Source organism: Heliangelus exortis, chromosome 12, assembly GCF_036169615.1.
Source record: "Heliangelus exortis chromosome 12, bHelExo1.hap1, whole genome shotgun sequence".
In the NCBI taxonomy this organism is placed as follows: domain Eukaryota; kingdom Metazoa; phylum Chordata; class Aves; order Apodiformes; family Trochilidae; genus Heliangelus; species Heliangelus exortis.
In genome coordinates this window covers 8,708,445-8,735,374 of record NC_092433.1, presented here as the reverse complement: position 1 = coordinate 8,735,374, position 26,930 = coordinate 8,708,445, and the positions used below count along the sequence as shown (strand labels likewise).

At 35.2% G+C, this 26,930-nt stretch overlaps 1 protein-coding gene across 1 annotated transcript in view; it reads left to right on the top strand.

The window, feature by feature from the left end:
* ERC2 (ELKS/RAB6-interacting/CAST family member 2) overlaps positions 1-26,930 on the top strand; it is a 401,801-nt gene that overhangs the window by 35,993 nt on the left and 338,878 nt on the right. The window contains exon 3 of the mRNA XM_071755842.1: positions 9,964-10,380. Within this exon, the coding sequence (XP_071611943.1) occupies positions 9,964-10,380 (417 nt within the window). The remainder of the gene's footprint in view (positions 1-9,963; positions 10,381-26,930) is intronic.

Here is a 26,930-nt window from a genome sequence, read left to right as displayed (position 1 = left end):
AAAACCACAAGTGAAGTGCAGTACTGAAGCTGGGTAGTCTGGTTTCGAAGAGATGAAGTGCAGCAATATATGAGTTACAGGTCTGCTTGTTTGTTTTCAGACTTTTATGAAAGGATAGAAATTGTAATCTGTTTTGTGAAACAGAACTTGGAAAACATTGCAGTTCTTTGAAAGAAGAAAATATTTGTTTTCTTTGAGAAAGATTTTTATATGGGCACACTTGTCTCACCCAACAGTGACTGCCAGTGCAGTCAGCCAGATGTGTCAGTCAGTCAGTCAGATGCAGTCAGTCAGACACAGATCTATAGAAGGTGTCACAGAAATGTTAAAATGTGAAAATCTTTGCAACACCAAAAAGCAAACATAATAAATGATCATGAATCATTCTGCTTAAATCAAATGTTCTTGTGATGAAAGTTCCTAGATGAGCTACGTTCAGTCGTGAGATTTATTTCACTTTTATATAGTTATTTTTATCGTGGCAGGGAAGTTAAAAGCATGCTTAGCACAGCAAAGAAGATGGTGTTTCTCTGATGTTTGTAATTGTTACTTGATGGTTTGCTTTCAACCTAATGATCTCAGTGGAGTTTCTCTCTCTGAAGGTTATAGTCTGAAAAAGGCATGGTTTCAGTTTCCCAAACGGGGGTATTTTTACATGAGTATGATGCTTCACAGCAAAGCAATGGCAATGCTTTGGGCTTTTGTGAAGTGGATTTCGTGATATTTCTTTAAATGCTGAATAATACATTGTGTTGCCCATCAGACTGTGGAAGGCCCTCTGTGCACACTGGTATACATGGTGCAGTATGTTTTGCTAACATTTATTGTGCATTTAAATTACTTTAGTTGTGGTTATAGGGTTTTTTTAAATCATTGCATCATGTTGGTAAATAGTTTATTATGCTCATTTTAGTTTGATTTTCTGTTTATTAGTAGTTGTCATAGTTTGAGTGGACGAGGATAATTTTTGGTACCAATACCTAAAGAGAGGGGGTCTTTAGGACCCCCTTTGAGGCATCTGAGGGGGACACTACCCAGAAGGGTCAGTGGTCCCTCCCATTGCCTGCCCATACTCTATAGAAGTCAGGGAGACTGGAAGCCCTGCTCTCTACCAAAAACTTCCCTGGTCCACCCAAACTGTGACAGTCGTCATGTCTGTGTGGGTCCTTGGGGAAGTAACAACTCCCTTACCCATAAAAATACAGGTGATCTTGTTCAGGTTTTTGCTATATGTTGTCTGGGAAATTTTAGGTTTAAAGGAGATCCCCAATTGGATTGAGCACAATAAACCAGATAAGAGTGAGAACTTGTTTCAAGTGTAGGAAAGTGCAGAGAAAACGTGAACATGGATGCAAGAGAAGGGAGTTATCAGAGGTGGATTCAAGTAGGATAGGAAGCTGTAAAGCCAGTTCTTAGAGTTAGGATGCTCCATCTCTTGTGTACTGCATAAGGGTTAGATAAAAATCCCATTAGAGAGATGCATCTGAGCAGGAATTGAAAAGTAGAAAGATAGAGAGTTACATAATTTCTTAAAAGTTGAAAGAGCCCATGCATTTTATTAAATTATTGACAGAAGCTTGACGTTAGCTGAGCAGGATGCATGGAGTGTTTTGGTTGAAAATGTGAGTACTGATTTTATACTCTCACCTCTTTTTAGAGAACAAATCCTCTCTGGTCATACACTGCAAAAACAGGGGAACAGGGGAAGATGTGTTGAAGGGGATACTCTATAGTTACCATCACAAATCTGCACTTAAATTACAACGAGTTTGCATTATATAGCAGACAGATATGTAAGATAGGTGAGCATGATTTGGGGAAAAAATAACCAGACCAGTTAAAACTAAATAAGCCTTTTGCACTCTAAGATGTCTCTAAAATGTCTCCCCACAATGTGGGGTGGTAGTAGTGATGTGCTTGTGGAGCTTGCGTTGCTTTTCATGGACATAAGGCTTGGAGCACTGCCCAGATCTTGAGACAGTTTTACCTTTTCTTGTCTTAATTATTATTTTGTGTCTGGTAGAAGAGGGTTGCAGAGCTTTAATAACTTTTTTTCTTAATAGCTGTACAAATAGTATAGTCTTACAGCATGCTTACTTGAGATCAGTTTGACATACAAGGAAAAAGTAGAGGACAGTAGATGGATTGTAGGCAGAAAAATTTAGAAATTCAGCACTGAGAAATGCATTTGGCCTCAAATGACCCTTAGTACCTGTTTATTTAATTGCAGTTGGCAATGAGAGACTCCCCGGAGGCTTCTGGGCACTTTTGGAGTTAGATCCACTCCTAAATAGTAGACTTAGCATATGGATGTGCTACTATTTCAGCACTGCAGTAATTAAGGTTATTCTGTGTACCTGGGGAAAAAAGAATCTACCAGCATAAATGGAAGGAAGGGGGGGAGGATCAAAACTGTAAAAAAAGAATCCCTAAAACTTCAAATAGTTTCAAATTAAGTATTTAGTGTATTTAGTTGCTCCCTTGTAGTGGTTTAATAGGGGATCTGTAGTCCTAGCTGAGTAATACTTGCTTATTTGGGGATTAGTTTTAAAAATATCAATAATATTTTTTTCCTAGAAAAAGATTCAACAGGTTTTATAGTCATGATTTAAAGAATATAAAGTCAGTAGTACTTAAATTCCTAAATACTGACTGCCTGATTAAAAGTAAGTTAAGTGTTTTGTGCAGTACTGAGTGCTGAATAGTGATTAGGAAGATACAGGGATTTAATCATTCTTTGTATATAGCTGTGCTGTATATGCAATTGCTTCTTAGGAATGAAGGCTGCCCCATATTTCAACATGTAAATACAAAGCATTGGATTGGAAATACAGTGGCAGTGTTTACAGTGCATATTGTGTGTTTGGGTTTGGCATTTACTGACCAGGGTCAGGATAAGCAGGGAAATGAAACAATACCTAGTTTAGAAATTGTGTGGTTGGCACAAAGAGCCAAGGCTGGTTTGTTAAGTGCTAACTGTAGGTCAGGGGTCAGTAAGTTCTGGAAAAGTTCCATGGGGAGGGAAAACAGCAACACATCACCTCCCCCCTCAGCCCCCCTGTAGCCTTGTGTATAGTTTTGGGGAAAGAATAGCAGCTATTTTGTTTGGTGATCATAAGTTAACCTGTGACTTAAGGTGCTAAACTTAAAAATTACAGCAAAATTCCAGACTACTAATGCTTTGATTTCAACTTGAACAGTTTTGAGAGTTTAGGGGTACTGCTTGTCTTCATTTAGTAACTTCTGGAGAGGATACGTGGCTGTGAACTTGGGGGCTCCAAATGAAGCTGCGTTTTGCTGTGGGATTTTAAGGTCATTGTGTCTCATGTTAGACTTGTAGTGAACTTGCCAGGCATTCCACTGTCAGACTCAAGGCTGGATTTTCAGTTTTTATAGATAATTGTGTTATACATTGACGAACAACTATTTGGATCTGATTTAGTTTTATATATGCACAGACACATAGGTAAAGTACGTATTAAGTGTATGTAAGTATGTATAATATATGGAGTGTGTCTGAGTGTTGCTCATATTGACCCCACCCACCCTTCAGCTCTTGAGTTATGAGGGGAAAGAATGCCCTGTCTTTTAAGGGGAGAGTGGACTTAAGCTGTTAATTTTATTTTCCTTACTTAAAAATTCTTATTTGAAGTTTATTTTTTGTTTATTTATTTTAGGAATATCACCATAGTTTTTCCTTTGTGTTTTTTAGGATTTTGAATAATTTTCTTCAGGATATGGATTTAGTGCCATCTTGTGGGAAAACTTAGTAACTGCAGATTTTTTTTATTGCTGAATGTAATGGCTTTGGACCATAAATAAGGAGATACTCCTATTAAACCCAACAAGAATAAATACAGATTTAGCGAAATTTATTGTGAAACCAGTCTTCTAACTTATGAAAGTTTTGCAAACTGCTTAGACCATTTGAGCCCAAAATATTATCTTAATTACTTTTTTCCTGCTGATCTGCACTTATTCAGTAACTCTGGATGAAATATCTTTCCAGATGGTCGTCTTGCTTTGTGATGCATAATTTTTCTCTGGATCTAAGTGAACACTGCTTTGATTTGAGCTACTGAGATCTCTATATTTTTTTGGTTTTTTTCCTTAACTGTAGCAAAACACATAGATCTAAAGCTTCTTTCAAATTGTTTCAATGGAAAATGATTATGTATTATGATTAATCAACTCAGTACTATTCCTAGTAGAGAAAAAACCTGAAGTCAAATAGTGCTCTTTTCTGTATTTTGCTTGATTAAAATATGGCAGGGAGAATTTTAAATTGGAATCTGATTTAGTACTTCTTTATTTTTGGCTGTGCTTGAAATTGTCATGTCAATAACTTACGTTCACATGACTTTTCTAGTGGCTTCATTAAAAGAACATGTTAGAACATTTCAAAATCAAATGAGGGAGGGGTACAAAATGTTAAGATCCCCTATGCCTCTGGGGTTCCATGTCCCTAGGCACTTCAGTATTGTTTCAAAGAAGATTTCCTTTACAGGGACATGCATTTAATGTGTAAATTATACACCTATGTTTCTAGGGCATTGCTGAATTACTAGAATTTCATAATATTTAGTATAGGAAATGCTCATGGAAACTCTGAAGTATTGAGTTTCATGGCTTTTCTTAAACATATGTTGGCCATCCATAGCTGAGGGCTTGTGGCCTTTCTGCCCTTTACTGGAGGGTACAGTTGCAATGGTTCAGAACAAGCCCTGCTCTGAGCTATTGCAGAAATATTCAAAATCTCAATATGTTCAGGGTATAATACTGCTTGGAACTTGCACCCCAGCATCAGGGACAACTGAAGAAATAGAAGAGTGCTACTCAAAGGAAGGGAAGAAAACTTCTGTTTAAAGCTCTGAGGATTAAAATTTTTAATGACATCCATGAAACATGTTAGATCATTCTTGTAAGTAGTTAGAAATGTCTGCATACCTTTAAAGTTCTGTGAATGTTTGTTCACTTGACCTCTCTTATTCGGCTGTTAACATGACAGAAGCCTTAAATAGGAATTCTGTAATTAAGGTGAATCTGTAATTTCCCTGTAAAATGCTCAATAGACACAATTTTAATTCAACAATATTCTGGATTTTCATTCCTGTTTTCAACATCTTGCTTTGACGTTTCTGTGATGGAATAGTAGTGTACTATTGTCTTTTTGCCTCTGTAGTGTACGGTTCGTATCTTGCAAAAAAAGTACCTTCTAAGACTTGACTATTTTCTCTTAAATTAAGTTCTTGGAAGTTACTCAATATTTTCCTTTAGGAAATAATTTAATGGAAGCAGTTGTAATTGAGAAAAATATAAAGTATTTAGTGTCTGACATAAGTTAAATTTTCTTTCTAAGCAACAGACAAGAGCTGATAAATGCCCAACACTGCAAGGTGGCAAAATACCTCAAAAGTGTACAACTAGTTTTCTTATGTGAAAATGTTATAGTGGAAACACTAGAGATAACTTAACTTACCTTAAAGGATAATAACACTAATTTTAGCAGTCACTTCCATGAATAAGACACGTGAAGCAGACCAGGCAAAATTAAAAGCATTAAGGCCACACTTGTATGTTTCTGGTAGAAAAATGAATTGGTTTATTTTGACTCTTAAGCAGAGAATCTGACTGCTTATAATCATTAAGGAGCCCATGTGCACTTTTCATAATAAGAATATGTTAAAATTTAGTATATTGGCTAAATGCCATGTGATTACTAATTTGCTCTGGGTATGGCAAATAGCAAAGCAGAGGAAATAAATGAAAAATGGTATCTCTCAGACCACAGCAAAGAAGAGCACTGGAATAGAAATATATTTACAGGTGGTGTCTTTAAATTTAGGCTCAGAAGTACTCTGAAGCTTGCAATACTAAGATGTTTTTGCTTACTCCTCATTAATAAATGTAGATGCATTTTTCTACAATGACATAAATTTTTTAGACAATACTTTGTCTTTGCATTCTTATTGTTTTCACCAGAATATTTCTGTGAAATGGCCCGGGGAACATGACTGATTAGTAATGAAGTCTGATTGCTAATATTAAATATGTCTTTATTAAGAAATGGAGATTTAAATGTAGATGACATTGTTTAACTTGGAAATCACAGGATTATAGCTTTAGAGAATTTGACAAGTCACGCAATTAGAAACCATAAGAAAAGAAATGTTAAGGAAACCCAGTGAGCAAGAATTCTCTCCTTTAACATACATGGCTCTACCAGCAAATTGTGTTAATCAGAACTTGTCTCACATCTGTTGAACCTCCAGAATTTTTAATGCTGAAGAGGCATTGTATATGTGTGGTCTGACTCTGCTGTGATTGCTCCCATAATTACATCTGTCCTCTCCTGCCATCCCTTTCTGTCAGGCCTGTCTTATTCAACCAAAATTCTTGTCAGCTGATCCTCAGTGTTGTTGTTTAGATGCCAGACTTTTACATTACATTAGGCAGGTGAGCAAATGCATGGGAGAATCCACTTCTAAATTTATGCTGATGAAGAAAATATCTCCAATTCCCTTTTTGGTTTTCTCTTGCAGAAACAAAGATTTTCATGTTGGTCCCTAACAATGTTATATATATTTGAAAGTCAAATGCCCATGCTTGTGTAACTATTACAACTAAAGTTAACATAGAAATTGGTTTAGAGTTGGGATACAGTTCATGAGATACAGTTCGTTATTTTTTTTTTTCTTTCTTTCTGAGTATAGTTAATAGTATAATGTTGGGGCACTTGTTCAGATGTATTCAGTTATAGTTGTAGCTTGCTACTATATGCAGTTACACAGTAGAATTTCTCCCCCTGCAGTCTTCTGTATTATCATATCTGCCACTGTCACAATACAAGGAAATACCAACTGATCCAGCCCTGTAAATTCTACTTTTATTTCCCAAGATGCAGGGCATTTTAGTTCCTTTCAATGCATTTAACACAGAGACACTGTGATTGTGCAAAGCTGCATATTATGATATCCCATTCCATTGAGAAGTTAGCTGCAGGTTTCCTTGGCCTTCACTTTTCACCGTGTACCTTGGGCACTGGAATGCTCTGGAAGTGTTTATATGCTCTGGTCTAAGGGATGCTGCTGCAGGACAGTTTTCTGCAGGCAGTTCCATTGGGAATAGCAAGTTGGTGCAAATTAGAGGAACTTTCTTGTGCAGAAGGTGAATAGGAATCTGTGAAGATTAATTCACTTTCCTTTCATAGTTTTGGTCCAGTTGAAGGGGGCAAATTTTGCAAACATGCACTAAGCTCAATTCAGAGAAAGATTCCTGAGCTATTCCATGGATTCCCTCTTGCAATTGGGCTGTGTAGAAGGAAGGAAAATGTTAGGGGAGAAAGATCTGTGTGTTTATCTATCTATCTTGGAGTGGAAATGCTTCTGATCAACTGGTCTGTTTTGAATAGAAATTTAGGAAAAATATGGTAGGTCTTGCTTGGTGGTGTTTTTTTCCCTAAAAAATGAAAATTCTCTATGTAATAGCAGCAGTGTGACAGATATTCACAGTACTCCTACTCCAAAACCAGGACACTCTCCCACTGCAATTAATTATACAATTTTTTTCCACCCTCACAACATCTGTTCTTTCCTGATTTTAGCTAGCTGCAGATAGAAATCTGTGCCAGCTCATGTCTAAATATGGTCCATGGTATCCAGAGTTTTAAGTCTTAAAAGTATACAAAAAAGGATTCTCTTATGTCAAAGTAGCAGTAGTCTATCAGAGTTGAGGCTGTTGGTTTTAACATAGTTAAGCTACTGGTGTGCTTTGTGCAAACATAGTTACAGGTAGGAGCTAAGAAGCATGTATGAAGGTTTCTGTGGAACAGAAAAGGAAGTTTTCTGCTTTAACTGAACTGGCATTGCTGACTTCTGATTTCTAATTATTTGTGTGTTGATCCAACCATTTTGGCTTTTACAGCTTGCATTCAGAAGGGTTGTGTTAGCAGTGGGTATGTTAAATATGCTTTTATTTTTGACTTAGATTTTAAATATTTTATAAATTATTTTCCCTTTTCTTAGCTAAAGTCTTATAGACATATAGACATTCGGTGTACAGACATGGCTTGGCTTTAGGAACACATTTATTTGTAAATCATTTTAGCATCAAGTAATAAGTATTGCCTACTTTTACAGTATGTATATTAAATCATTACTCATTGGAGAAAAGAATTCTTTTCTTGTGACTGTTTCTAGACTAGCAACTGATAGCTGCTGAATGATGCTGTTGTGTACTAGTGAAATAAATTTGGAATGCAGAGGATTTAGTTTACTGTGCTTATGCAAAGTAAATTCTATATGCATGTTAATACAGCTAGTCATTCTTCTGAAGAATGTATGAATATGAGATGTATTCTCTAAAGTATCTGCCATTTTTTTTCTCAGAGAATTTTCTTTTTTAAAAATGTGGAACCTTACGTTTAGCTGTTCCTTTGTCTTTTCCATCCCAATAGTCATATACTGAAGAATACACACAGTGTGAAGGTGGTTTCCAGTATCCTGTTTACTTTAAATTATTGTTACAAATTGGCAGCTTGTATTGTGCCAAACAAAAAGGCAGTATCCAATGAAATTATATTTTGTTAGGTGCTTGGTGTTGTGATTTTCTGTGGTGTTTTTTTGTTGTTGTTGTTTTGTTTCATTTTGTTTTAGAGTGTGGTGGTGTAGAATAAACATAACTACAAGAAAGTCTGGTGCTATGCATTTAAGTCCCCTAATACCTACAATTAAATGTCTTCTACAGACTGTGTGGCTGTTCAGGAAATGATATTTCTATAAATTCTGTATTCTTCATAGGCAGTGAATAGAATGAAAAAAATCAGAAGAAAAATAGATAAAAATATAACATGAAATCAACAAAATCCATAGTAATTTAGAAAAATTATCTGTGTTTCAAACTTAACATGTGCAAAATCCCTTTTGATTTTGTGTTACATAAGGAGTGTGAGATTAACCTCTTGAACAGGGAAAAAACCCTGTTCTCAAGTGTAGTACAAATAGTCTAGGTCAAGTTACTGTGTTTTGGAAAATCTTAAAGTATAAAAAAACCCCAGTAAGATAGGATTATTATTCAATGTGGGATTGATTATTTCTAATACATTTTTCTTTGTGACATCTATTGAGTAAAGTCTGTCAATGTTTTAAATATTTGAGTACTGTGAAATTGTCGGTGCCTTTCTGTATAACCCAAATTATTTTTTTCTGTTGAAGGTACTTTTTGTTGAATTCAGTTCTTTCTGTTGAATCTCCTTTGCTTGCATCTGACCTTTATTTATGTTGATTTTGCTTCATTTTTTCATTTACCATGCTGTTCAGTTTTTGGATGCCAGGAGAACAAAGGTTTGTCCCCTGTTTGCAGTCAATTTATTTTTCAAAATTCACTATTGCTTAATGTGTTTGTTTGCTTGTTAGAGATGCAGTAATCCTGTTTACTAAACATGTTCATAGCTTTAGTTGCCAAAAAGAGGACAAAACCAGCCAGCCCCAACTCAGCTCCCCCCCCAAAGCTCCTTTCAATTTTAGTGACTGCTTCGATTGACTTTATAAACAAGAGTACTGTTGAGCACCATGAAGGTTCTGGTCTATGAAGTAATTTAGGAAACATGGAATACTGAGTCTTTCAGCATTATAGGTACATGTTGACTGTACTATTGGATGTGTGACTGCCTAGTGTTTGAGTTTGTTGGTTCACCTTTCTTTGCTGTTTATTTTATCTGTAGCTGACACTATTTTGTGTGTGTGCTTGTTATCTTTTTTTTTTATTTTTTCTAGAAGCACTTGAAATATATCATTAAAAATATTGTCACATACATTTGCTGTTTTATAAAGGTCATTCAATGTACTTTCATCAATGTTTGCAATGAGTTTTTATAACAGCAAATGACTTAAGGTTTAATCAAAGACTAATTCTACATTCAGATCCTAAATTCATTTTTTTCCCCTTTTCTTTTCTTTATTGCAGCATCTGCAAATGACAATCCAGGCACTTCAAGATGAGCTTAGAACCCAGAGAGACCTTAACCACCTTCTCCAGCAAGAAAGTGGGAACCGGGGTGCTGAGCATTTTACCATTGAGCTCACAGAGGAGAATTTTCGAAGACTTCAAGCAGAACATGATAGACAAGCTAAAGAGCTCTTCCTATTGAGAAAAACACTAGAAGAGATGGAGCTTAGGATTGAAACACAAAAGCAAACGCTAAATGCACGAGATGAATCAATAAAAAAGCTTCTGGAAATGTTGCAAAGTAAAGGTTTGCCATCTAAAGGAATGGAAGATGAAAATGAGAGAACTCGAAGGATGGCAGAGGCTGAATCTCAGGTTAATCATTTAGAAGTTATTTTAGATCAGAAGGAGAAGGAAAACATGCATCTTAGAGAGGTAATGAAATACTCATTTATTTGTTTCAAAGTACTTGCTGCAGTTACAGAAATAGAGTATCTAAGTGTTTTCTTTTTCTGCCCTCATTTTTACTGTTAAAAAAGATTTGTTTTAAGTCTGTAGTAAATACACAATAGGACTATAGAAAATTTGAAAGCCAGCATAAGAATTTACAGAAGAAATTATATTTGGGGCTTATTGTTTCTGACATTGCTTTGTGTATTTTCTTTGTTTTGGTGTTTGGAAAATGGAGACTAAAATGACTAGAGAGAAAGTAACACCTGCTGCTGCTATAAATGAAATAGTCATGAGTGCATAGTGCTTTGTATTTGATTTGATACCCTTTGTGTTTGAAATTAGTGTTTTATAATGTTTTGCCTTCCATATGAAAAAGGCTTCTGCCTATGTGCATTTTTAATGTATTTTTATGTGTAATATCCTAGCTTTTTAGGTAGATAGACCACACAATGTTGCCACATAAAAACCACTGGGGTGATGGCTGCACTGTTCTTTGAGAGGTCCTAAATTTGATGCCAAACTCGCCTACACCTGCTACCCACCCACATCACTTGTGAATGCATTTTTGGGAGTGAATGTGGGATGGTTGAATTAGTACAATTTAAAGAAAATCTGGTCTAGTGTCAAGCTCATCTGCCTTGCTACATCCCAGCAGCCCATCAGCATTATCCTGTGACTGGGGAGAGGCAAACAAGACAGTGAGAGTCTTCCTCAGAAGGACCATGTTTATTCCTACTAAGGGTTAAAATTGCAGTGACATTGAGTACAAGTTACCCACATTTAGGGGAATCAGGACAAAATCAGTCTGTTTCCTTAGAAATCTGCCAGCAGTGTAGTCTGATTGAACTCCTAGCCGAGTAAAAACACTTACTTGCCTGAGAGATCAAATCATGAATAAAATTAGTGCAGGAGTACAGGAAAAGATTATGTTGTTCTGTATTTCACTAAATGTATGCACGGTAGAGATTAAGAACAGTTATTTACATCTACAGAATGGTGTCCCCTTCCCCCCTCCCTTTTTTTCTTTTTTTTTTTTTTTTTTTGTGTGTGGGGGTGTGTGTTTTCTTTGGCCTAGAGTATGTTTTGATGATTCAGTGGTATCTGGGGCCCATCTGAAGCTTGGAAAATGGAAAATTTGAAAGACAGAGTGGTACATTTCAGTGAAGTTGTCTTGTGAAGGTGTGGATCTTGAATCTTTTTACAGAATTTTTGTTAGAAAGTGATGCCACCCATTAGTCAAGTCTGAAAGGAGTTGCGTAGGGAATTAATTATACTGAGTTTGAGATCATAGTATCATAGAATGGCTTAGGTTGGAAGGAACCCTAGAGATCATCTACTCCAACCTCCCTGCCATGGGAAGAGATGTCTCTCAACTAGACAAGGCTGAGGGAGGATTGTGGAAAAGGTCTATAACCTACCAGACAAGTTTGAGATCTGCTATTCTAAGGGTACTACATACAGTCTATTTCGAGGGTGGATGATTTGCTCTTTATTATTTGCTTTATTACATGATTGTATTTCACCTGTTGCACCAGTATCACTTAGGTTTGTGAATTCTAATTTGGGTATGTATTGGACATGAAAAAATGCACAGTGGTAATTTTAAGAAGGCTTCTAATTAGCACAGTTGTTGAGAGTACTGAGAGAAGCATTAAGTAGTGCTTGAAAAGTAGATCAAACCTAAGCTTCCAAGTTAAGTCCTAGAGAATCCAATTTATTGATTAGTCCATTGAATGCTGAAAGCACATCAAATTGCTACTTGTAGGCTGTGCATGTTTCTCCTGTATTTATATTGACTTACTTTATGCTTCAGACTTCCCCTAGGCTTGCTCTCAGGGACCAGGAAAAAAATTGGTTTTTGGTTGTATAGAGATTGTCTTTCCCTTGGAGTACTGCAAGTATTGAACTGGTTTTACTGGAGTTACTGCTATGGAATGCTGAGATGCTTTGGGATCTTCTCAAGGTTTAACAGTTTACTGCGTTTTCTGTCTGGAATCTGTCTATGTCAGATTGACAGGAGCTATCTAGTGATTAGGAGAGTATGGGTAACAATTCCATAGATTTGGAAAAAAAAAATAACAATTCAAGCCTTTGGGTGAGTTCGTCTGTGTCTCCAGTTGTCTTCCTGTTGCACATGGTATTTATGGATTTTGATTTTTTTTAACTGATTTTTATTTTTCTGCAGATTTGAACCTTGTAGTAGGGTGCTTGAAAGTATGATGTGTAGGGTGTTAAAATGGCTTTAGTTGCTTCAGTTTGGAGATGCAGCCTATCCAGAAGAGAACACTGAGCCCTTTCCCATGGTTTGTGAGAACTTCTGTTCAGTTTCCATTACTGAATTAGATGGTCTGACACAAATGTTTATGTCACTAACCACACTCAAATGCTTTTGTTGATGTTTTTAAAAGGTAGCTGAATTTTATTGATACTTTTTGAGACAAAATGATATATCCTTTGCTTTCATAATGAAATGCTGTATCCTGTATGGAACAAAGCAGTTTTGCAAGTAGACTAAGAAAAAGGACATTCTTGGGCCTGGCATTCTTCCTGTAAGTATGTTAATAGTTGAAAACCTTGAAGCCATAATGTCATACCATTGCATTCTTAATGTTCAGAATTAAATACTTTTAAGTTCACTAAATATGCATCCCTGTCAGAGAATGCAAGATTGCTGATTTAAAGTTCGTAAGTTGGTTATCACATGTCTTACATTATTAAAGAAACTTTTTTTTTCTCTCTGTAACTTTGGAAGAGCTGTAGGTACCATGAAGATTTTATAATGTGGAAATATAGCACATATGTTTGGTATTACTTTTTTTTTAAACATAGTGACCACACATTATTTACCCTAAGTACCATTAAGTATTTTTTTATTATTGCTATTAAAAACTTGCCTTAGGCAAAGTCCTGCTAAATCTCTAATAAAGTCAAATGCTAAAATTCCAGCAAGTATTTTATTATATATACATACATGTATTTTACACATGCTCTTTCAATATAACACAATTTCACTAAAACAGAATCTGAGATCATACAGGATTTTATATACACATTTTAAGTCTTATCTTCCATGTATTCTTAAAATAATCTTGCGCATAGTTTAAAGCAACAGCTTTTTTATGTTTAGGAGAAAGAACAATAATATAGCTTCTTTATTATGATTTCAAGTGTACTTTTAAACCTTCAAGGATTTTTAAAAAACTTGGACAGTCTTTGAACTCAGCTTGGGGAAATAATGGACGCTGCTGATAGGATTTGAACTGCCATAATGGGTTAGTTATTGCATGTTTTAAAGTTATTAATGGAGCACAGTTCCTTCTTCCACTGTGAATGGAACAGATGCCTTCCAGACTTTTGGTGTTTACTGTAAATGTCTTATATTGGAGCCGGTAGTAATTTACTAAGAAAATGCTTTATTGACACCAAAAGTTTCTTCCTTGAAGTTAGTTGTATAGACTAACAACTGTTCTAGACTGAAACTCTTTATTAGGTTCATTAGTGCCTCCTTGCTTTTATTTCTCCTGGCTTAGCTCAAAATATTAATCTAATCAGTTGCTATAAAGACAATTGCTTTCTATCAAAATATCAATAGAAATATGTGTTTTAAGGTGACACCTTAAATATACAGTGCAATGTTGGCTGGCATTCCAGACATGAGACAGTAGACAGAACCAGATTACACTCTAGAGAACAATTACAGCTTCTAACTCAGTCCATTCAGATCTTTTTTTGCCCCATGATATTCTTGCTGGGGTGTGTGGCTTCAGTAGCTTTTACAAGTCCACCTGAAAGATTAGAAAGCTTTGTTCATTCAGTAATCAGTTTTTTTTTTCAGACAGGTTTGTTCTCCATGACAACATCACCAGTAGTTTGGAATCCAAAATATGAGAGAACTGTCACTTTCAAATTTGTATGTCTCAGAGCAGCAACTAAACAAATTACTTTAGAAGGAAGAAAAATAAGAGTTTCATTAATAAGCTCAGGTTTCTTTGCTGTTAAATAGGCATAGAGGTGGAGGTGATAAGTGCAGCATTTCTAGAAAGTGCATACTTCAGGAGTACTCTGGGGACTGTCTTGAACTGCTGTAAAACTAGTATTGTCCCCAGATGTAGAAATACTGTCTTTACAGGACTGTTTGCTCACTTCACACGTTTAAAACTTTCAGGCTATGTGTAAAACACATCCGAGAGAGTCAGTCATGAAACAGAAAAATGATCAATTTTATTATGCATAGAAGTGCATTTGAAAGTCATTTTAGTTGTATGATGTGCTATCTTCAATGATTATTTTAGAATTATTTTCATTTAGTAATTCTGTTCCTATTAGATAATCCGTAACTAAGACTTTTCTTAGAATAGTCATTAGAAAAAAAAAAAACCCAACTTGCCAGAATGTGGAAATGTGCTGCCCCTACTGGAACGGATTTAGACTGAGAATGATTGTGCATCTTAGTTGCTCTGCAAAATGTAACACCTAGAAACTGCTACCTAATAGAAGCTGTGCTTCCTAATCACTTGGTCTATTCAGGGAGAAGTCATATTTCTGCCTTTTAAGCACTTTAAAAAAAAAATCTGAAACAAAAGGAGGAAGGTGAAATGAGTGGTGCTTTGTTGTTCTTAAAATGTAATGAAAATAAATAAAAAAGGAGAAAGAAACATCTCTGAAAATTAGAAAAAAAAATACAGAAACCAAAACAAAGCACTGAATTATTTAAGATTGTATATATAGCTCATCATGAATACTGATTACCTCTTGCAGCTCACCTGGGATCAGTCAACTCAAAACTAAGGAAGTACTTCACGGAAGAGTAAATGTGTCTTCCATAACTTCAGCACTCTAAATATAACAAAAATACTGACCTGTCTGTTTTGCCAGTAATGTTTCTGTGTTTCACAGTTTAGTTTAACAAATTCTCTCTTAGCCTCTTTCATAGTGTGATATTTCGCTTTTATAGGTGACAGAAATGAAGCAAAAGGTAAGTCAGCAAACTGCCTGGGTCTTCTCAGAAAATTAGTAATGAAGTGGTTAATGATTCAGGTTGTTTTTTCTTCTGCCTGAAAAATAAAGCTTTAAAAACCAAACAAACCTACCCAGCCTTTTTAGAACCATTTATATATAACGAATAAATTTAGAGTAGTGACTCGTTCTGTGTCATCTTATGACTGTTGCTTCCATGATTAAGGACAGTTTTTATATAAGCAGTTTTTATATGAACTCAGGCGACTTCTTAATATTATGGAAATCTGCATTTTTAGAATGCACTATTTTAATCAGTCAACACATAATTAACAGCTAGATATGAATATCTTTATTCATGCTGCTTTAATTGGCTTTGTCTTTCTACATGTTTTATTTCCCTGAATATAAATTTATCTACAAAAATAGGTGGATCCTACATTTTATGTTTATAGAAATGAATTCAAGCTCTGTTGTGGGTTTTTTTCTTTGGCTCTTTGTTTAACTAAAAAATAAATATTGGAAAAAAGTATTTTCTTAGCATGTGATCATTAGAGGAGGAACTCTATGTAATTTCTGTTTGCCCTATTGTTCCAGCAAGTTCCTGCAAATACTGGGTTAATTTTTATTTCGAAGCATTTATCTGAAAGTATTAGGGAGTGAAAAGATGTTATTAACTCGTGCCCACTTTTTGTGACTATAGATAATATTCAGATGACATTTTAAGATTAAACTTAGTTGAGTTTAGGTTTCTCTTCTTCAAGTGAAAATGCTTAATTGCAACTGTGTGTAATTCATAAGAATTAATGTGTTTTGTGTGATCTCCTTTGACAAAAAACCCCAATTGTTTAGAAATGACAACGATAGTTATATGCAGTGTAAGCAAAAATATAATCCCAATGGTTTGGTTGTGGCTGTCTTTAATGTGTACTTGTTGCCTCTTCATCTGTCCAACATATCCCACTTAGAGTATGGCTGAAGTGCCATACTTCAAAAAAGAAGTATGTTTATGCCAACAAAAAATATGCCTTGTTTTCTGCCATACTTCCTAAGATTGAAAGTTTTGTAAGTGTGTAATTCTGGCTAATGTAGAAGAGATTTTAGTAATTTTATTGTGTTAAATGAACAAATAACCACTTATTTATTACATAAGCAGAACAAGACAAAACTTCTATTAGAAATGACTTTAGAATTAATACGATTATGCTGTGCTTTCTCAGCATTATCCACATTAATAGAAGTGTTGCATGAAACTTTTCATGGTTTCCTGGAGGAACTGTGCTATAAAAATGGAGGCATGGTGAGCCTTAGTGTCTTCTTTTTTCATATATTGTCCTGTCAAGGAGTGGAGATTTTAAAAAAACAAACCCCAACAGGCCACCTGATATACCAAGAGTAGTGCTATTTGTGTCTGATTAACCTGCTTTGTCGAGGTTCTTGCCTTTTTAAGTTAGCAATTGTTTTATAATCTCCTGTCATATAACTTGCTAATTAGGAAGTATTTTACAGTTCACTTCTCTAAACTTCTGGTTCTGCATTCACACTTTTCTTTGAACATGCTTGTGTAAACTGTTGATCAGAATCTAGCTTGATAGTGTGCTTAAAAAAAAAAGATGTGAAGAAGAATCTGCATCGTTCTAATGCCACGATCCCGATAAAACCTCAGTACAGCTGTGTACATTCCATGAATAGTGAACACCATAGAGAATTGCACAGCATGCAGAACACTATTAATCAAAGATCTCATTTCTCCTCTCCTTATATTACAAACCAATCCACACAGAGATTTGCAATAAGAATTGAGAAGAGATAGTGGTGTACTTGATGCTAAATGCTGTGTATTTCCTTAATGTGCAGCACTGCTCCCAAACACCACTTAGCCATTTACATACACCTTGCTTTGTTTCCTCTGGAACAGTAAGCCCTCAGGATATATATCTTCATGGTTATGTACTTTGAGGTTTATCAAGATACAAACTTCCAGGTCTATGACATTCAGTCAGTATTGGAGGTCGTAGACATTGAAATTATAATTATAATTTAGGGACATCCTGTAGTTGTGGCCTTAAGGTGAGGTACTGTAATCTGCAGCAAGAGGAAACATGACGGGGTTTGTTGTTCTCCAGTTTCAAGTATAATATTTAATCTTAAAAACAAAACCACCGGAAAAACAAAACCAAAAACCAAAACAAAAACAAAAAACAAACAAATTCCCCCCCAAACGAACGAACAAACAAACAGAAACCACCACCGAAAATGGGGGAAGAGCGCCTAGATAATTCTTAAAAGATCAGCCGGTATGTACTGTGACCGGCTCACATCTTCATGTAAAGGCTGGGGGGTTTCTGTGGTCACTAGATGGCACTCTTGAACGAGAATTGGTTTTCACAGATCCCCTGCCCTGTGCGTTACCTTTCATCGCTCATTTCACAGTGATTCCGTTAATACGAGAACTGCCGTAATTTTGTATCGATGGAAAGACAATTTCAAAGTTAAAAATGATAGCAACTTTTTTTTTTTTTTTTTTTTTTTTTTTTTTTTAAATATAACTCTGATAGAAACTGTAACTCTAATTTTTCTATTGAAAACATCTGCAATTCATTATTCCTTAATTATCTTTGTGTACTAAATAATGTTTACATTATTGAGTTCCTTGAGAAGAAATAGCAGGAACTTATTCAAAACAGGAAAAAAGATGCATTGTTTCTATTAAAAATGTAAAGAAAGTTCAAATCAAGGCTCTCTTATTGTTCACACAAGCCTTCTTTAAAATTTTAATTACTCAACATGCTTAGGACTCTTAAATATGAAAATAATAGTATGGAATATATTCAAGATATGAAAAGAATTTCAGAACCAGATCCTGTAATGAGAGACAGAATATGTAGGGGAGCCAGTGACCACTGGGGGCACAGCAATTAACAGAGGAGAAAAAAGGCAAATGGATCAGAATTTTGCCTTTACCATTGCACTGTCAAGATTTTTTTCACTTAATTGCTACACATAAAGAAAAAAATAGATATTTTAAACACATGCCTTTATTCTAACCTTTTCATTGCTTGACTTACTTAGTACAGGAAGGCTTTATCCTGTAACATGGTTAAAACTCACCATCATTTAAAAACGAGAAAAACCCTAACAAATTAATTTCGAATTCTGTGACCAAGTTTTATCTGTGTATATAATATCTTGCTTTTTTTTTTTTTCCTTCCCTTCTTTCTTTTAAATCTGTGTTGATTGATTTAATAAAGCAACAGTCACAGCACTATTGAAGAGATGACTAGAGGCACAATTGCATCTTTTTGAAAGATAGTTTTTAATATTAATGTTTGTCAGTTATAATTTAATAATCTTTTCATAGTAAAATACAGTTTAATTGTGAGCTGGTCAAATGTACAGATAAACTATGGTAGCATATTAGGGGACCACTTATGGTTATTACAATTGTTAGCAAGTTTTTAGCAAGGTCTTGAGTTCATGCAGCAAAGAACAGAGCCACTTCATCTTGCAGCTTAAGGCATCCATGATGCTCCAGCATTTCTTGTTTCAAAATTATGGCGAAGAACCTACCGTCCAAAAGAAAAATGTTTTTAGTGAAAAAACATGTTAAGCTTCTACATCTTAAATCTATATTACTAGTGGATTTATCTGTCCTAAATATGAGTAATTCAACTTTTTTTCCCTGATGTAAACAATGCCTGTGAAAATTTTTAAACAAACAGCAAAAAGCATGATGGTGAACAAAGTTGTTCTGGAGATTTATTTATTTATTTATTTTTATACAGGTTCACAGACTTGCCACAAACTGCTTTTACCCCTTGTTGAGCTCTCTTAGAGAGCTTTTACATAAAGGAAGTAGAGTCTGGATGTTGTTTACAGGTGTGCCAGTGTGGCACAGGAGGAAGCATTTTTATTGCAGGCGCAATGTTATTCCCAACAAAAAAAGTTGGTCTGTTTCAGAGCATTGATGGACTGAACACCTGCATGATTCAGAATCAGAGCAATCAGTTTGTTCTCAATTATTCCTGACTTGCTTGGAGAGAGTAATTTTCAGCTCTAAACTTGAAAAAGGCAAATTTTCACATGCGAGTACATCTGGCAAACAAAAGTATTTCTGCTAATAACAAATCTCAGAAACCATTATCAATATAATGTTACCCTTTAGCTTCTCAACAGTATTGTGTTTACTGAGTTCTTGGCAGTGCTTACAACCCATCTGCATCATTAGCTCACAGGATGATTGGCCAGAAAAAGAGAAATCTTACCAACAGATTGAGAAAAGATAAACATACTTCCTGTTTTTCTTATCTAAAAAAAAAAAGTTCATTTTAACACTAACTCAGATGCTAGAGTTCATCAAAACAATTGTGGATGTTGGGATGGCAAGACAGAGCTTCTGGAAGGAGTCCAAATCGGGTGCTTTGATCATTTGTTTCTTCTGAGCCCTTCAGCAGGAGAGGTTTCTTGTTTCTGTCACACATAGTTGGAAGCCTGGTGCCACATGCAAATTCGTTCTTCAACATATTAGCCTTTTTTTTCCTGCACGGTTTGCATTCCAGCAAAGTAAAAATACTGGTTTCAGTCTCCAGAAATCTGGGTATTTTTTGTCTGGTGAAAAAATAGAGTTAGAAACTTGCATGAAAAGTACCCTTTTTTAATGTTGGAATGGATATTATGAATGCAGTTTACAGTAAAGTGGGTTTTCCTGGTCATATATGGTGGTTGAGCTTCACAGGAATCTTTGATTCAATTTCACACTGAAGAGGTTTAACTTACATAGAAAGTATTTGAGTATTTCCTTCAGTCTCTTCCTATTAGAATCGTTGGGCAGTATGACAGTGATAAAGTGTGTAAATGAGAGTGTAGGCTGTGTAATTACAAATGCTAGCCAGCAGGGTTTGTAACTCTCATGTACCTTATCATGTTGTGATGCTGAAATGCTAACCAGTTATTTAGAGCATGCTGACAGTCCAAAGAACAGAAGTGAAAGAACTAACTTGATGTATTTAGTTAACCAGGTGAGGGTGTTATCCAATTGTGGATTCATTGCAAACAAGGATATCAAAAAGTTCTTGAGCCAGTGGCTGGTTGGAGGTCTCTAAGGGACTGTTTTCTGAGGCAGTGGTTGGGTTCACTTAACACCTGCATTCCAATCATTGCAATGACTGTGACCCAAGCAGCAGCTCAGCTCTCATCTCCTGCATTGATGTGTCCTTAGGATCTCCACGGCTGTTTCAGCTGGCTGTGGAGGCCACATTCAGTAATCTCTTAAATCAGATTTCTTGTCTCTGCAGGACAATTCCGTTTGACATCTGTCTTCTCTCCTCATGTTTAATAGTGTGCTTTTTGGAGAGATATTTACTATAGAAAAGTCAAATTTAGACAATTGAAAGAGCACAAAGGAATTTGCAAAGAAAGCTTATTATGTCAGATTGGAAAAGATTTTTACATCATTTGTACATGCATTTTCAGTGTGACAACTAAATTTATTTGAGTGTATTCCCTGTCTTCAGGTAGAAATTTATTGTAAACTTGGCAGTCATTACGGTTGCAGTGAATAATGGATTTATGAAAGAGCATCAAGAATTCTTTTTCCACAGGAACACCCTCCCCTCCTTTTGCTGGTCTCAGTTTAATATTCCAGCTCCAATGTATTGAAGTCCTTTTTCTCCCATGCCTTCACCATTTGGCTTTTAAGGTGGAATTATTTTAGCAATGACAATATCAACCAGTATTGAGGTGATATGACTGAGATTTTTCTGTGAGACACTTTTTCCCCACTTTGGAACTCAACTGTATTTCATCATGAGGACATCTTGGTGAATCTGTGCTCGGAATCTTTGCCCAAAATACTTCCAGAATCCTCTGTTTAATCAGGTTATATACAAACCTGTATTCCTTCTGAGAAACATTCAAATAATGAAGATAATGAAGATATCATATATCACTTATTAAATATCAGAAGAACTCTGTTATTTGATGGTTTAAACCCTCCTTCCCTAAACTGTTAGTCCTTTTGGGACAGTTAAAAATTTGACCACATTAGGCTTTGCTATAAATTGTCTGGCTCTGGGAACATTTATAACTTCTCTTTCTGAAAGTGTTATGGGCACTTTGGCGTTTAGTTACAGGGAGACATTGAGCAACTGAGGGAAGGGAGGTTTAGCAGCTTGTCTGTCCTCTGGGTTGCTATTTGCTCTGCATGATACTTTGCATGTTTGTTTTTCTGAACACTTCACAATTGCAAAGGTTTGTGTTCTCTTTAAACTGGAACTCAGCATGACTTAGTAGGATAAAGATTTTGAGAGATATTAGGCTTTAGGTGAGAAATATTTTCATGAATAATTTAAATACTGACAGAGATAAGTTATTTCACAAGTCTCTCTTAAACAAACCTTTTCTAATGTAAGAAGACTGCTTTTTGTGGAGGTCTTGATGGTTTTGGCTTATTTTGAAGACTTCCTCCATAGGGGAAGAATATTGATTCAAGTTTCAGAAATGTAATTCTTAAGTGCAGTGGGAAGTCTGGTAATACACTGGTTCTGGTCATGGTGTGTATTAACTGCAGAGTTTTAACTCACTTGTTACATGGAACATAGGTGTAAAAGTCTGGATATTTTCATTCGTGCTCATTTAAATTTAGTTTCAGAACCACCAATAAGACTCTGTGCATATCTGTCTATATTAACTTCTAGTCTCTGTCAGAAGTATATTGGTGTGGATATTGAAATAATCCAGTCCAGGGCAGCATTAGGGTTCTCTCATACTTTTTCTCTACAGTAGGGGATAACTAAATTTTATCTGTGAAGTTCTATTATATTAGGATGTGCAACTGCTTCAGTTTTCTAAGAATGAGTAATTTGTTTTTCAAGGTGGTGTGATTAGTTCTGAAGTGCTTTGCAATTTAGAAATTTTAAAATAGCAGGAAAAATTAATTTTGGTAGAATATCTGCACAGCAGTTTGCATAAGGAACATACTTGCCTTTTATTTAATCAATTAAACTGAAAAATAAAAGGTCAGCTTTAATTTCCATGGAATATCCACTATTGAAGTAAATGCAATTGTGGCTAAAAAAATTGATATCCTTTTTGTATCAGAGGATTTTCCAATACAAAACTATTTTCTAGACATTAAAATATTGTTCATACTTACAGTTAAGTACGCAGTAGCTTTGCAACTGAAAAGGTATTTTTGTTAGAGACTAACTAATGTCTAAAAATTAAATGTAAATAATACAGCATGCAGCTTTTTATATAATGTATTTCTGGTATAATGGATCATGTATATTTTGCTTGAGGGTTTGTATAATTACTTCTGCATTATAGAAATGCTATGAGAAATGGAATATGAAGCTAGCCAGGTGTCCTTTTAAATATGTCTTGGACAAATTTAAAGTATTTTTTCTGCAATATAAATTCAAACTCTGATTTACCTTACCCATAATGTTTCTTTCTAAGAATTCTGAGAAAATTATAATATTCGTGCTTCCATCATGTGCCTTTCTACATTTGTTTACAAGTGCAAAATTAGATTTTCTTTAGTGACCCAGAAAAATTTACATTAGTGGCAAAATGAAGAAAGGTTTTTTTTGTTTGTTTCTTTTTTGAATTTAGGAATGAGGATTTTTTTTTTCTCTATAGGGGACCTACTTTGTATTCACAAATAAAATTGAAGATAGTCTATATTTTGTACTGATTTTACTTTTTTCATGTCTTCAGAGCTCTAGATGTCTGTAGTGTTTCTTCTGCCCTTCAAGCACGACACATCCTGATTCTTTGGTGTAAAATAACAATAAATTAAAAAAATTGACACTTGCTGTGAACGTAGACAGTGTGCATATTTAGCATGTTGGAACTGCATATTCTGTTATAGAATGCCTTGCAACTGTGGAGATACAATTAAGAAAATATTTTTTATAATTCTTTCTTGAGTGAACAATCTATCAAAACCTTGTAAGGAAAAGGAAATATCCAAAAAAGCTTTCATTATGTGCTCAGATCTATTAAATCAGTGGTAGTAAAATAAAGGAATTATACACTGAACAAAGTAATCTGTAGTGGAATTGTTTCAATGTGATGACAGAATTGCAAAGTATTATTAGGAGTTTAAAACATTAAGTATGAGACATTTTGTATTTCATTTTGCTAGCAAGTTCCTGAAAGACATAAAATATTAGAGCTTGTCACACTCAGAGGCAGACTCTCACCTAGCCTGGAAAACAGCACGGTTAAAAAAAGAGGAAATAGACCTGTAAAAAGCAAAGCTCTTTGGCATTTTCAGGGACTGGCTTAAAATCTCTTGAAAAGAAATTGAGTTAATGAATGACCATGGGCAAGGAGTGAAAATAATGAGGTGTCATTGATTTTTTTTCTAATTGCCAACACTATAGGTGATAACTGGAAGCAATATATTGTTTTGTCTTGAAAACATGCTTCAAAAGCTCTTTTAGATGCCATTCTATGGGAGCAAGCAAGCAAAAATCAGTGTGCTTGTATATGAACTGGTTAATCTTGTCTAATTTAAAGCACTGAGAAATAAGTCCAGCTGTTGTGGGGTTATGGTCAAGACAGTTAAGATGGAGACACTCAAAATGTACCCTTTAAAAGCCAGTGGGACCACTCCCACCCTACCCCCACTTTTTTTTTACTTTTTTTTTTTCCTTTGGTCTCTGCTCTTTTTATCCACTTGATAGAAAAGTTGCTTTTGTGCTTTTGCTGAAATGTTTACAGTGTGCTAGGTGCTGCAGGAAATACAATTTGACAAGAACTTGGAAGTGAAGGTGCTCACTGAACGTGAAAATTGCTCTAAAATCTTGCAAAGAATTTTCAGTTATACTTGTAATTTAACCATGGAAATTCTCACATAATCAGGTAATCATAAAATATCTTGAGTTGGAAGGGGCATGTGAGGTTCATAGAATCAGACTCCCTGCCCTTTGCAAGAATACCTAGCACTGAGCCATATTGCTATGGATGCTGTCCAGATGCTTCTTGAACTCAGCTGCAGCACCAAGCCTGGTAACTTCCTCCTCGAGCCTCTTTCAGTGAACTGACACCCTTTTGGTGAAGAACCTTTTCCTAATGTCCAGTCTGACACTAATGTCCAGCTTGCACTGATGCAGCTTCATGCTTTGTCATGACCTCAGTTAAATGGGTCTTAAATCTTTGTTCCATTGTAGAAAACCCTTTGGTACCATAGATTTTTTTTTTCATTTGTTTTGTTAAAAGTTGTTTTCTCCTCTTCTTCTCTCTGTTGTCTTTCCACTCAAAGCCATATAAAAAAACCCCCAAACAACAGCAACAAAGAAACCCCTAACTATTTTAAGGATTTTTTCCATATTATTAGAATACTATCATAACCAGGTACTCAGAAATTATGAAGCATAAATTTTTTTTTTTTTGTAGAACTTCTAATTTCTCCATATTTACAGAATATACGCTGTGTCTCCACAAGACAGAATTCTTGATGTTAGAAATAGGCAGTTCTCAGTTGCTTTATACTGGAGTTGTGTAGTCAGTCAGTGCTGTTTTTTTGTTTTTTTTTTTTTTGTGGTAGAAAGTATAATTTGTGCTCTAGAAACTGGAGGAATGTGTATTAGATGAAGAGGGATAAGAAAAGAAATAGTGGTTTAATACATTTAAGGGATTATATGTGACTTTATGTTTTTTTGCTGGCTTTGCCACTGTGTTGTTTGTTATTGCTGGCCCAGTTAGAGGCAGAGCTTTTGCAAATGTCTGCTTATGTGTTTCTGGGCTATCATCCTTCTGACCCTTAAATTCTATAAATGCTAAGTGCTTAGAATTGCAGATTACATCATTGGAAGCCTCAGAAAATCTACTTGGGGAAAGAAAAAATCAGTCATCTAGTGACTGGGCCATATCAGTATGGTGAGACAGATACTGAAGAGCTCATAGATGAGAATGCTGTTAAGTCAGGTCTGTGAAATTAAAACACTATTAGAATATTTGGGGAAGTGTTTCTGCTGATATAGGCACATAAATAAGGGCGAATAAATATATAACTTTTCTGAAAAAAAAATTGAACATGTAATAGTAATTTACACTTTGTATTACAATTGTTGCAAAACTTTTAAGGGCATATTGATTAAATAAGGAACTTTTTTTTATTTTAAGAGAGAAGTATAAAGATCAAAACTGTAGAAGTTTTTACAGTCTTTAACGTATTTAAGACAAGTATTGTGATAAAGATAATGTGATCATTTTACAGAACTGTCTCTGTAGTCCATTAGGCTGTAGTATTGCTTTTCAGAATTTTTACTACTACCACAATAGATTGTTTAGTTCATTCACGCCATGTTTAGTCAATACACAAACATCCAGAGCATGTGGAAAGTTCCTTTTCCAGAGGTTTTGGAAAAATCTAATTAGATGAGATAATGTAGTGTTACGGTAATGCAAAAGCTCAAGTATGAAATACATTCACTTGTAATCTGAGCACTGCTTAGACTGCTTTCTGTTAAATCTTTTCTGTTGGAAATTACTTGCATTAAAAATGTAGCAGTGCTTTCTGATGAGGGAAAGCCCTTTGAATGGTGCTGTTCCTGTAGATTTTACTTTAAAAAGTCTTGAAAAACTTTCATTTCATAATCTAGAATATTCAAGACTTTTTTCATGTAATATTACCAATGCAGTGGTCTGAGATGCAGAAGAGATCTTGCTTGGTGTCTTTGAATAGGCTGTGCTGGTATTTCAGGATATTTGAACTTTATATAGGATCTGATATTTAAATTCTTTACATTTAGTCTTGCAGGACTCTGAGTGAAATTTGAGAAATTAATTTTAGAAACTAAAGACAGCCCAAGATGTGTTCAGGGCCTGGACTTTCAGAGCCTGGTGAGCTTTGCATGTATTCATATGATAATAGATCATTTATGTCAAGGCAATGTGCAAATTTTCTACCATCTGCAAAAACCTGAACCAGGTGTTGTGTTTGACTACTCAGTATACCACTAGATTTTTAGTCCTCAAAGTGCTACTAAAATGATAAATGCTTGTTACAGAGCAGCTCAAGATTTTCCATAATTGCCAGAGTGAAACCTCACTGGATTTCTAACAGGAAAGTTGTGCATTCATGGAAGTGTCATATTCCCAGAACAGTCTTTGAAGGTTGGATTAACAATAATCTAACAGGAATTTTATGTGCCAGTGTTTTCCTAATGATATAATAAAATCAGTCCTGAAGAAAATGTGAGTAATATTTGTATAGGAAGGCATTTTTTCAGTCATGACTAAAATTAAAGTGACTGCCTGCCCCCTATCCACACCTGAGTCATTGTCCACTTTGTAATTTTGATGACTCTCTGGTAAACAGGTACATGCAGGCTTCAAAAGACAAACAGCATTTGCAGTTTCTTCTAAAATACAGAGGAGTGTTATTAGCAGTGAAGATGATGTATTAAGCAGCTTTGGAGCAAGGGCTGATGTTGTCACCTTGATAGCTGTAGTGCCTTGTTTGTCTTCTGTGTGCTTCAGTGAGCCTGGATTTATTTCTGCTCAAATAAGAGCTTTCAACTGAGTGCAATATGCACAGCACCTTGCATATATTCCAAATTTTA